This window comes from Danio rerio, chromosome 22 (genome assembly GCF_049306965.1).
Source record: "Danio rerio strain Tuebingen ecotype United States chromosome 22, GRCz12tu, whole genome shotgun sequence".
Classification (NCBI taxonomy): domain Eukaryota; kingdom Metazoa; phylum Chordata; class Actinopteri; order Cypriniformes; family Danionidae; genus Danio; species Danio rerio.
The window spans coordinates 715,294-728,270 of NC_133197.1; the positions used below are offsets into that span (position 1 = coordinate 715,294).

The 12,977-nt window shown below is 41.2% G+C and overlaps 1 protein-coding gene across 1 annotated transcript; it reads left to right on the top strand.

The window, feature by feature from the left end:
- Positions 1–951: 951 nt before the first annotated feature.
- Positions 952–8,811, top strand: gpr37l1a (G protein-coupled receptor 37 like 1a). The gene is made up of 2 exons (XM_690453.9): positions 952–1,561; positions 4,252–8,811. Exons 1-2 carry the CDS (start codon positions 995–997, stop codon positions 5,152–5,154), a joined length of 1,470 nt encoding a protein of 489 aa, XP_695545.3. The 5' UTR covers positions 952–994; the 3' UTR covers positions 5,155–8,811.
- The last annotated feature ends 4,166 nt before the right edge of the window (positions 8,812–12,977 follow it).

The following is a 12,977-nucleotide window of genomic DNA, read 5'->3' on the forward strand; positions in this document are numbered from 1 at the left end:
CTATGGTAACACAACAACTATAGTAATTAATCTGTTGTGGTGATGCTACTGTTGCTGTGGTAACACATCAACAATAGTTACTGATCTGTTGTGGTGATTCTACAGTTGCTATGGTAACACAACTATAGTAACTGATCTGTTGTGGTGATTCTACAGTTGCTATGGTAACACATCAACAATAGTAACTGACCTGTTGTGGTGATTCTACAGTTGCTATGGTAACACAACAACAATAGTAACTGACCTGTTGTGGTGATTCTACAGTTGCTATGGTAACACAACAACAATAGTAACTGACCTGTTGTGGTGATTCTACGGTTGCTATGGTACCAACTATAGTAATATAAACAAATATTGTAGTTTTCTACAGATATAGGGTTTATTATACTACAATACACCACAGTTTACTGTAGTAAAAACTAAAGTATAGGCTTCTATAACAGTTCTTCAGTTAATACTTCAGTATCTTTTAGTTGACATGGTAAAATATCCATTCTTTAAGTGTCTGTATTTGCCATTCACAAGTGTTTTCTGGTTATTTATAGTTGTGAATCGCATTATGGGATGTTGATCTCTTGGATTAATACATTGGAGGAAAACATTAAATTAAATGTTAATGAACAGGGGAAAAACAAGAGAAACATAAAAATATAAGTTTAATTGAAATGTTGTAGTTTCTTGATTTGTTTTTGCTAAAGATGTTCCTAAAGAAGTTCATTGACCAAACTCTCAAATTAACAATGTGTCTTTAATAAAACCCTTGTTTAAATGCACTAAATTAAATGACCTATAGTCACTAAGAAATGGATACAATTTTAAGAAAGAGGTGTACTCACTATGCTGAACACTGTGTCATGTGTGCGCGCTCCGCCAGGGGGCAGCTTTGCGCCTGTCGCTCCTCATGGATGATGAAGTGAAAGCAGAAGTTTGAGAGTTTGTTCAGAGCCTCTCAGACTGCAGATTTCCATCCTCCGCTTCACAACTCTGCTCCATCATGATGCTGAGCGCTTTACTGGTCCTGATGGCGCTCGCAGCCTCCATCCAGGCGGAGAACCGAGCGCTGGAGACGAAGATGGAGCCTTCATCATCACATCCATATTATTCATCATCATCATCATCATCTGTGCATGAAGCAGGTAGAGCAGGTCACGCACCGAGAGTGCCGCGCGGTTCCAAATCCAGACCGCGGGAGCGCTCGGAGCCGCAGCCGCCGAGAGCGCACCCGGAGGCGGACACTTTCTTCACCACCCCGCGGCCCTTCAGCGGCGCGCTGCGCCTCCACAACCCGCTGTTCCCGGTCACCGACGAGTCCTACAGCGCCTACGCCGTGCTGCTGCTGGCGCTGATCGTGTTCTCCGTGGGCATCGTGGGAAACCTGGCGCTCATGTGTATCGTGTGGCACAACTATTACCTGAAGAGCACCTGGAACTGCGTGCTGGCCAGCCTGGCCTTCTGGGACTTCATGGTGCTGTTCTTCTGCCTGCCGGTGGTCATCTTCAATGAGCTGACCAAGAGGAGGCTGATGGGGGACCTGTCCTGCAGAGCAGTGCCCTATGTGGAGGTGCGTAGAGCAGATCAATCAACCTATCAATCAATCAATCAATCAATCAATCAATCAATCTATCTATCTATCTATCTATCTATCTATCTATCTATCTATCTATCTATCTATAATTTCATCTATCTATCTATCTGTCTGTCTGTCTGTCTGTCTGTCTGTCTGTCTGTCTGTCTGTCTGTCTGTCTGTCCGTCCGTCCGTCTATCTATCAACAAACCGTCATACAGTCATTTGTCAATCACTCAATCGATCAATAAACCATCCAATCAGTCAATCGGTTAATCACTCGATCAATATGTCTGGTTGTCTATCAATCCATCTAATAATTGATCAATCAACAAACCATCCTACAAGTCATTGGTCAATCAATCAACAAACCAGCCAGTCATCAGTAAGTTAATCAATCAATCAATAAACCAACCAACCAGTTGGAGGCATCAATCGATCAGTCAATCAACCAAACAATCTGCCATTCAGATGATCAATTAATCAACCAATCAGTCAGTTAATTGATAAATCTATCTCAGTACCAGAGGGATGGGTGATATCCAGGGCCGAACACAACCTGTGGACAGTAAAGTGAGTAAAAACTAAACGCATGAAATATTAAATGATAACGTTTACACTTCTACTCAAGCTTTACGATGCAAATCCAATTAGTTTTTCAAGTCTCTCGTAAAGTACATTAACTAAAAGACTACTCGGAATCTAAACACTTGCAGATTATTCAATATTACTGAAATTAATATTAAAAATCAACACATATTTATTTATTTACGTTTAAGCGTATCTATGAATACGGTTTGGGTTTGTCCATGTTTGACCCAAAGTTCTGTTCATCATCAGCCAGTTTATGAATGTGTCCCAACATTTAAGAAAGATGTTATGCGTGATCATGAAGCAACACTCATTCAGAACACAAACATTATCTGGCTAGCAAGAAACATGCTAATTTTTGGCAGGTGAACAGGCAGAAGTGAAAGCAGCACACACACTGCTATAATCCCTCACAGCGTGTGTGTGTTTGTGTGTGTGTGTGTGTGTGATTGTGCGGTGGTTCCTGGAGTTTATTTTCCAGCCTCCTCTTGTAACGCACCAGCTCTCCTCATTGTGGTGTAAATGAGATCTGGGGATAATTAGCGGCACTAATTGGCCTCATTAGCGTGTTGAATGAGTGTTTAGAGTGCTTTAAGGACAGGATTGTCTGCGGAGAGTGTTTCCATGTCTGTTGACCCACTTCTGTGGCCCTAAAACTGTTCACATGACCAAAAATTAACATATTAATGGATGCAAATGAGTTATTTTAACATATTCAAAATATAGTAAAAATGTTAACGGTGGCAGCTAGCTGGCTGCTAGTGCTGTAAAACATGGTAAAATACTGGGAGTTTTGATAAATGTACCATGGTGTTAAATAATTGCATACTCAACCATGGTATTTGCATGGTAAATAACTTATCATCACGGTAAATGTTAAAAAACATGTACTTACTATGGTGGATGTGCAAAACACTTGTTTTCACAGCAGCTTAAGTAAAAAGAGAATGTAAATATAGATGTGTTTTACCATTGTACATGCCTAAAAAAACATGGTATCACTACAGTGTAACTTCACAAAACTGGTGGAGTTCCAATGAAACCATGGTATATGATCAAAAACATGGATTTACAATGGAAAATGTATTTAAAAACAGCCTAAACCATGATACATTTTATTATAACATGTCTTCCAAGCCATGGTATTATGAGGTCCAAAAATAGCTTCACCATCTGCCGAAAATCACAGTATGACCACAGTACAAAAAACAAAAAACACGATTTTGCCATGGTGAAATCCAAAACATTCGATATTCCAACGCAATCTCACGGCAATTCGTTACTTTTTGATTAAGTGTCTATTTCGTAAAAATTCGTAAGATCTAATTCATACAATTTAGTACGATTTGCTCATTATCCAATGACGGTTGGGGTTAGGTGCCACGCCTCCTTTTTAAAACCGTACATTTTCGTATTACTGAATTTGTACGAATTAGCTACTAAACTGACAAAACGTAAAATACTTACGTTTCCTCGTGAGATCAGACTGGATATTCCATGTGTACATGTTCAAAAAATATTTGCTACAATGCTACATATGCAAAAATATGGTTTGACCATTTTAAGTGTAAATCACACACACACACACACACACACACACACACAGATCAGACAGGCAAGGTTAGTACAGGAGCAAACAGTAGTCTAAGGGAAAACCAAGCAGTAATCATTCACAGGAGATGAGATCAAGGCAGGCGGCTAAACAACAGAAACAGAAACAAACAAGGGTCAAATATCATGGCTAGACTGGACGGGAAATGTTTGCATACTGCTCAGTGGGAAAACAAGACTCAGCAACGAATGTGTGTGTGTGTGTGATGTGTATATATAGTCCCAATCAGACATGTCAAGCTTCTCGTGATCTGGAACTGGCGTATGAGTGCAGTGCATGATGGGATATGTAGTTCATGTGAATGACAGAGAGTGTTCTCCAGCGATCCGCAAACCCCACATTGCTTCTAATCGTAACAACTTCAATATGGCGTCCATGGCTTTTTTCACTCTGAAGTGCCCGGAAGTGATGTATGCTGTTTGGAACACACTGTTCATTTACTAGTGCAGGTCATGTGATGCATTTTTTCATTTTGTTTTTCAGGTGGCATCCCTGGGCGTGACCACGTTTACTCTGTGTGCGCTCAGCATCGACCGCTTCCACACGGTGACCAGCGGTCAGTCGAGGCCGCGGCAGGGCGAGTCCTGTCAGTCAATCCTGGCCAAGCTGTCTGTGATCTGGCTGGGCTCATTGCTGCTGGCGGCGCCGGAGCTGCTGCTGTGGCGTCTGGAGCAGGACGGGTCTCCGCAGTCAGGTCTCCCAGTGGACGCCTGTCGCCCACAGCCGTCCGCGGATCTGCCTGACGCACTGCTCTCGCTGGTGCTCACCTACCAACACGCCCGCATGTGGTGGACGTTCGGCTGCTATTTCTGCCTGCCGCTGCTGTTCACAGGTGCCTGTCATCTACTCACTCGACACGTCAGCGAGGATGAAAAAACCCTACGTTCATCATCAACATCATCATCGTCCTCTTCATCATCGATAAAAAAACGAAGAAGAGAGCGTCAGCTGACTCGAACGGTAGTGGCGCTGGCGTTCATCTACGCGATATGTAGTTTGCCGGAATACATCTGGAATATCGTGCTGGCGTATGTGGGCGTGGATGTGGGTGTGGCCACACAGGCTCTGCTGGCTCTGATTGGTCAGTTTTTGTTGTTTGTGCGTGCCGGAGCGACGCCGGTTGTGCTGCTGTGCATCTGTCGGTCTCTAGGTCAGGCGTTCATGGACTGCTGCTGCTGCTGCTGCGAGGAGTGTTTTTCAGATCCCTCGTCCTCCTGTACGACCTCGTCTGTGTCCACCAATGCCACCGCCGTGTCCTCGCCGCCGGCCTCGCCCGTCTCCATGCAAGAGGACAAGCTCAAGATCGTGTCTGGGACATCGCCGGCCGTGTTTTTCGATAAGGTTAAGGAGAGTCCAGCTGAGCTGATCATCGGTACGCCGTGTTGATCTTGACTCAGACATATTTACGAAAACTGTGAAGTATCGTTCAGTCGCTAACACTCTTAAAGGGAACAAAACATGTTGTTTTTTCTATGGACGAATAAATGTGTAATCAGATATACAAAATTTACGGGGCCGTTCGCACAGAATACATCATAATATGTGAGACGCAGCGCTCAGGATTGGTTTTAAAAATGTATTTTTACAATCAAACTACCGTTTACAGGAGTTCACAACACTTGCCCCGCCTCTGACAGCTTCTGATTGGCCCATGCATTGGAACTGACATACGAAAACTGCAGGCAACTGGGAGTCTTTGTGCATTCGCGGGAGACTCCTGGAACTTCCGGGAGACTTGGGATGTCTGGAATGACCTCCTGCCTTACTCATAATTCTCTCTTCATATAGCCGTATGCCTATTACATATCCATAAAACACTGTGATGTAGCCGGGCTCGAATCGTATAGCTTTCTCACTACAATCGATCCACTCCAGAGTTCTTTTCAATCGAGCCCTGACCACCTCATTCAGGCGATCTCGGACTGTTTTGATCTCGGATTGTTTTGGTGCGGATCCGAGCACGATTGGTGGATTCACAATTGCCAAACTAACTGCGCTAACTGGGCAAACGAGACAGGTTCCCAAACAAAATTCTAGGTTTACAATGCACCCTAAAGGGACAGTGCACACAAAAAATGCTTGTTGAAGTCATTCCAGCAAATTTTGTTCAACAAATCAGATAAACGAAACATTAAAATGTGTAATATACAAACGACCATTCACACAGAGTGCGTCTAAAATGTGAGATGAAGCACTCAGGAATAGTTTCAAAAAAGAATTGTTACCATCAAATTAAACAGTTGTCATGGCAACTTGCTACTGTAAACATAAGTTTGCAACACTTGCCCCGCCTCTGAGCGCTTCTGATTGGTCCTCTGCTTTGGAACTGGCATACAAAACTGTGAAGTATCGTTCAGTCGCTATCACTCTTAAAGGAACAGTGCACACAAAAATTTTGCCTATGTTACCATCAAATTTAACAGTTGTCATGCCAACTTATTACTGTAAACATAAGTTCGCAACATTTTCCCAGCTTCTAAGCTCTGTTGATTGGTCCATGCATTGGAACTGACATACGGAAACTGTTAAGGATCGTCCAGTCGCTAACATTCTTAAAGAGATAGTGCACACAAAAATTTTGCCCATGCTACCATTGAATTAAATAGTTATCATACCAACTTTGTACTGTTAACAGAAGTTCACAACATTTGCCACTCCTCTGAGCTCTTCTGATTGGTCCACTGCTTTGGAACTGACATACAAAAATGGTGAAGTTTCGTTTTCGTCTTAAAGGGCCAGTGCACACAAAAATTTCACCCATTTTACCTTCAAATTAAACAGTTGTAATGGCAACTTTCCACTGTAAACATAAGTTTGCAACATTTGACAAGCCTCTCAGCTCTGTTGATTGGTCCATGCATTGGAACAGACATACGAAAACTATGAAATATCATTTAGTTGCTAACACTCTTAAAAGGACAGTTCACACAAAAATTTCACCAATTTTTCCATCAAATTAAACAGTTGTCATGGCAACTTGATACTGTAAACATTAGTTTGAAACACTTGCCCCACCTCTAAGCTCTTCTGATTGGTCCACTGCTTTGGAACTGACATACGAAAACGGTAAAGTATCATTCAGTTGCCAACACTCTTAAGAGGACAGAGCACACAAAAAACTTGCGTATGTTCCCATCAAATTAAACATTTGTCATGCCAACTTGCTACTGTACACATAAGTTCGCAACATTTGCCCCGCTCTTCTGATTGGCCCACTGCTTTGGAACTGATATTGATGAACTATTTCGCATGTAAAAATGTAAATTAATCTTACACGGTGTGGTAAATATGCAGTGCTCATGTGCAGAAGAAGCAAGCATAACACTCACACACACGACTTATCAAGAGTGATTACATAGAAAAACAATGTAAAAGTAGTTCTACCGGTCTGTGGATCAACTGGTACTGAGCCGCAAAAGAAAACATTAATTATTTCCCTTTTATTTATTATCCGAGTCTGAACCATCTTTTATTTTGAAAAGTCTTTTATTTCTCTCGCTTACATCTCAGCCACTTGAGCGCCAAAAATTTAACCCACAAGCAGCAAAATGAGTAAGAAACCGACGTTGTTGTAAAGTTTCTTTGCAAATGGGGTAAAGGCCCAATGAAGGACTCATTAACTGCCAAGCAATGGATCCTTAACGCTTTTGTCAACTAATCAGGTGAATCCAGCATATCTGTGCTAGAAGATCACCTGCTGGAGATCGCAAATGACGGTGGCCTTTTAGGAGCTGTTAGCATATCACGTCTTTTCTAGAGTTCGTGCAAGTTTATTAATTCCAATGGAGGTGTACGGCTTGCGCATGCAAGAGGTGTGATGCACTTGCGCCTTCCAGACGCCCCCAGTTGATTGAATGCCGCGAGCGCACCGCGAGTCATGTGACAAGAACTAAGAGATCCGCTTCAGCTTGTATGGGATATTCACATTTCGGTAGACTAAACATCTCAGACAAACACAGAACAGCCAAAGACTGCAGCGCTTTGTAATTTTCTCCATAAGTGAAACTTGTATCAGAGTGACAACAGTGCTTTATCAGATTGTCATCCTCTGAGAAAATGATTGATGGTCGCCTATGAACCACCCACCCCCTGGTCCACGGTAAAATTGTCAAGCGTTGACCAGTCCGCGGTGATAAAAACATTGAGGAGCACTGGTGTATTGGAAAGAAAAAATGCATTCTGTGTGAACGGCCCCTTATCTCTCTCTCTGCTGGATTATGAGCGGGAAGTATAGAAACAATTTCCTCTTTGTCTACGGCCAATCAGAATCCTGCTTCCTCTCGATAAGGTTTATTGGTGTAGAATCCTCAACATCTGCTGTAGTTCAGTCGGTGTTTCCCCTGTTCTACACTACAGACACGCATGTAGATTGTAACCAGTTTTTATTTTGTAGGAATTAACAGCTAATGTCGAGTATAAATATACTGTATTGCTGGATGGACACTTTTGGCAAACTTGAAAGCATATTTTTTTATGCACTTAATTTTTAAACTGTCTTGTTTTAAGAGTCAGTGTTCAAGATGAAAATCAGCTTTGCAGATCGTTATTCTTATGCAGATGCTTATACACTCAGAAATAAAGGTACACGAGGTGTCACTGGGGTGGTACCTTTACAAAAGGGACAAATTTGTACCTAAAAGGTCCATATTAGTATCTAAAAAAGTACAAAAGTCCTTGTTCCTCTTAACATTTGTAGGTACTAATATACTTTTGAGGTACCAATATGGACCCTTGAAGTACAAATGTGTTCCTTTTGAAAAGGTACCACCAGTGACAGCTCGCGTGCCTTTATTTCTGAGAGTGTAGGGATAAAACATCATCAGGATTATTTTGTTAAAGACTGATTCTCTGCTGGAATTAAACGTGTTGTGTTTGTTTACAAACTCAGCAGAGATAAATGACTGGACTAGGGGAAATGCTCTTTCACTACTTTAACATGATAGATAGATAGACAGTATTATATTAGCTAAACAGATTGTTAGCATCGAATCTTTTGTATGTTTTTGTACTTGGTTGCAGACAATAAAAGAAAAGTCGCAGAAACTTCGCAAGGCTCTCTCTCTTTTCCACACAAACACAATTAAGGATTTGTACTTATGTGACCTGCTCGTCTGAGCGAAGGGATTTTCCTCCTACAGTAGATTCTCAGGAGGAGTCGTGGGGGCCCATAAGGACCATATTGTTCCTGATCTGCGGCCCCCGCGCTGAATATCAATAGAGGGCCCAGAGCGGTCGCTAGGCGACTGTCACACGCCGGCTTTCGGCATTCAGACCCCAAACAGCAGAGCAGAAACAGACGCACATTCTGTCCGAGAGCCGGTTGCTGTGGAGACCGGGCCCCGCTCTGATGAGGGGCCGATCGGCTCTGCTGAGGGAAGAATGGCGCAGCTAGTAATCCAGGGTAGATTAAACGCTCCGCGCTGTCGTGACCCGCGCACAATGAGGTCAAGAGTGTGTTTCACAGCTTTAGCTGACTTTTCCACACGTTTGTTTTGGTGCAGTTTTGTGGCGCCATCTTTTAAAGGAACAAATGACGACTTTCAAGAAGAGACAGACATTCAGATTCTCTAAAATGAAAGAAAAAACTGGCTTACTTTGAGGTATAGTCCAAAAATTCTACAAATGTACTCACAATTCATATCTTGGGGCAGCAGTGGTTAACACTGTGGCCTCACAGCAAGAAGGTTGCTGGTTTGAGTCCCGGCTGGGTCAGTTGGCATTTCTGTGTGGAGTTTGCATGTTCTCTCCGTGTTGGCGTGGGTTTCATCCGGGTGCTCCGGTTTCCCCAGCAGTCCAAACACATGCGCTATAGGGGAACTGATGAACTACATTAGCAGTAGTGTATAAGTGAGTGGGTATGGGTGTTTCCCAGAACTGGGTTGCAGCTGGAAAGGCATCCGCTGGGTAAAACATATGCTGGAATAGTTGGCGGTTCGTTCCGCTGTGGCGACCCCTGATGAATAAAGGGACTAAGTTGAAGGAAAATGAAGGAGTTCATATCTTTGGCAGTGCGACAGATTGTAGTTCTTTCCTGTCTTTACAGTGTCTTTGTGTGATTTACCAGCCCGATCTCAAGCGGAGACGCAAGTATTTTTATGTTTGTCAGTTTAGTGGCTAATTCCTATGAATTCAGTCGATTCAGTACGATTTTAAAACGGAGGCGTGGCACCTAACCCCACCCCTAACCGTCATTGGGTGGAGCAAATCGTACTAAATTGTATGGATTAGATCGTACGAATTCCGATGAATTAGCCACTAAATTAAAAAGTTACGAATTGGATTTTCATGTACTTTGTCTAAGATCATTGTTTGTGTTGAGATCTTCCCCTTAGCTTTGGCTTAGTTTACAGCTTGTGATGCTTTAACCAAGACCATACAAAAAATGGAAAAATACTTGTGACGAATGCGGTTCTTGTCCACATATAGCACAGCTCATTGGGAAAATTTAACACCATATGAACATACACAGCAACAAGTTAATAGTAAGTTAATCAACTTATGAGGATAATGATGATTTGTGGATATCTGTGGGACATGTAGGACTCAGGTACCCTATATATATATATATATATGGCATAACAACATATTGCTAAACCATGTTTTAAACCATAAGTGTTGACCATAGAGTTTTCCATCATTGTGTGCTTTAGCTCCAGATGCTAACCACATGGCGTGCCTAAAACACACTTTTATTCGTTTTCATCATATTATTGTGTTTTAAACATGACTAGACAGAAATATGACAGTAACAGTGGTGACACATCATTAATCTACTATTGGTGAATCCTATGTTGCCCAAAAATGAGAGAAGAATAATAACACGCCTCAATGCTGTCTAGAGTTTCCCTCCACAGGAAGTGACATCACTTGCAGCAAGTCACATGATTTTTCTATGAGTGCTTTACAGGTTGTTCTGCCGTGTTATAATCGATGTAACAGAGAGACACACTAAATGTGTTTTTATCACTGAAAATGCAGATAATACAGAAAATAGATGTTTCATGTATACAGTATGTTTGATGATGACTGAAGCAGAATGTATGATTTAGGAGGCGGAGGCAGTCAAATTAGGTAAAGTGAGAGGCTTTAAGTTAATATATTTAAGGCAAAACATCCCTAAATATACATTAAAAAACATTATTGTTATTGATAACTTGATATCATTTGTGTTATTTTGAAAACAGCTTGATTAAAGTTTTTATAAATAATCTAAAGGTTTATCTTGGAGGTTACGCTCTAAAATCGCCATCGCTAATTTAGTGAAAATGATGTCTTTAACTAACTCAGACACTGTGTTAACTGACTGAAGTCGTCCAAAATGTCCACAAAGGAGGTTTTGTCACTGAATGTGTTGACAGTTTCGCTCCTCAACTATAAACCCACACACACTGTGACTCTGCTGTGACAGATGTGAATTCATGAATGAAAATCAGCACTGAATTGCACAACACGTCTACACAAATGATGTGCTGCTGATACCATGGCACTATTTAAAAGATGGAAAGCATCTGGAAAAAATGTGCTTTCAATGTTATAGTCCCGCTGAGAAACACCATCATAGGATTTATAATGGATGTCATTTTTAATAATGGAAATTCTATTGGGTTTTAACCCGTTTGTGCTGTTGGGGATGTTGTCATCCACTCTGTAGGCTGATTTTGAGTCTTAATTTGGCCACAAAGTCTTGTGTTTCAGCTAGCAGAATCATTTTTGGAGACAAATCTTATTTGGACACATATTCTGAGAATATGTGTGGGCAAACTTACTATCATTTTTTGTTAGTAAATAGGGCAAAAACAGCCACCAACAGTAAATTAGGGAGAAAAAATAAAAATCCAACAATGCATCAAAGTCAATGTAACCCCGCCGGTCCTACACCACCCAACCCGCTCCAGGCTGATTTCGAAGCGGGGACCTTCCACATGGCAATCGGGTGCTCTATCAAGGAGGCTAAAGACCATGGCCTCTAGCTTCTGTCGCTAGAGCACCTTTAGAGGTCAGAGGAGTGAGGTTTACCTGCACAGCACACACTAGCTGGCCTCCGTTACACCAATGTTGCTACTAATCATCCACATGTTCAAGACTTTGATAAGAGTTAAGAAAGAAATCCAATCCACAAACACTTTTTATATTAAAAATATGTCATTTTGTGTGTGTGTGTGTTTTATATAGTTATTTTTTAAAAGGGGTTTTCACCTTTATTATGATAGGACAGTGGAGATTTCAAACAGGAAAGCATTGGGAGCAGAGCGAGGGGAAGGATCTGCAGGACCTCAAGCTGGGAATCAAACTCGGGTCGCCGTGAGCATTTTGGTGCTATATGTTAGCGCACAGTACCACTAGGCTATTGGCGCCTATTGTAAGTATTGTTTTTTCACCAAATCAGTGACATCATTTATGACTTTGGCAATTAAAGAGTAATTTTTAAGCAATTAATTAGTCAGGACTAAGGTTGATTAACAGATTTATGCAAAAAAAAATCATTTAAAATATGTATCTGATGCATTTTTTCCATCACTTGCATTAAAGGGGAGTACATTTTAACAGTGCACAAGGGTTGATGGAAACTATAACAGTGCTTTGGGTCATCTACTGGCTTCTATTGATGGCATTTTAAAACTAATAAACCCTAATAGGACGTGCCTCAAAATACATAACCATTAAAACATCCTGATTTTAATGGCTGAAATTTGAGGTTTGTAATGGTTTAATGGTATATGAAACCCTTTTATTTAGTAGAGCTTTGTTTGAAGTAATGCTACAGTATAATGCTGAAGTAATTTATTAGTGTTTTTGAATTATACTATAGTAAAGTACTTTAATCTATTGCGGTGGTTCAACAGTTGCTAATGTTTTAACAAATGACTAGTTTTAAACTATAGGGTATACTATACTCCAATTAGGCATGGGACGATAACCGTTTTCAAGGTATACAGTGGTTTGGAATAGTCAAGGTTTTAAAACCGCCAATATTTTCTGTAATCCTAAGGTATGGGTAAGATTTTTCATTTACGTTTTTTTAGGACAACAGCATCTCCAGTAAAAAACATATCCAAAGGCGCAGTTTTAAATGGTAAAGAAATCAGTGTTTTTGAAACTAAAGACAGCAGAAGTCAATAATTAATTTTCATTATTTAGCCGGGCATGTTTACTGCTCCAAAATATTAGAAATCTTTTAAACAATAAAACATTTTGTGCTCAAGGGGGAA

Excerpts from the sequence above, each read along its gene's own strand:
- gpr37l1a (XM_690453.9), top strand. The coding sequence starts at position 995 with ATGATGCTGAGCGCTTTACTGGTCCTGATGGCGCTCGCAGCCTCCATC. Across the intron at positions 1,562-4,251 it reads GAGCAGTGCCCTATGTGGAG|GTGGCATCCCTGGGCGTGAC; the intron begins GTGCGTAGAGCA and ends TTTGTTTTTCAG.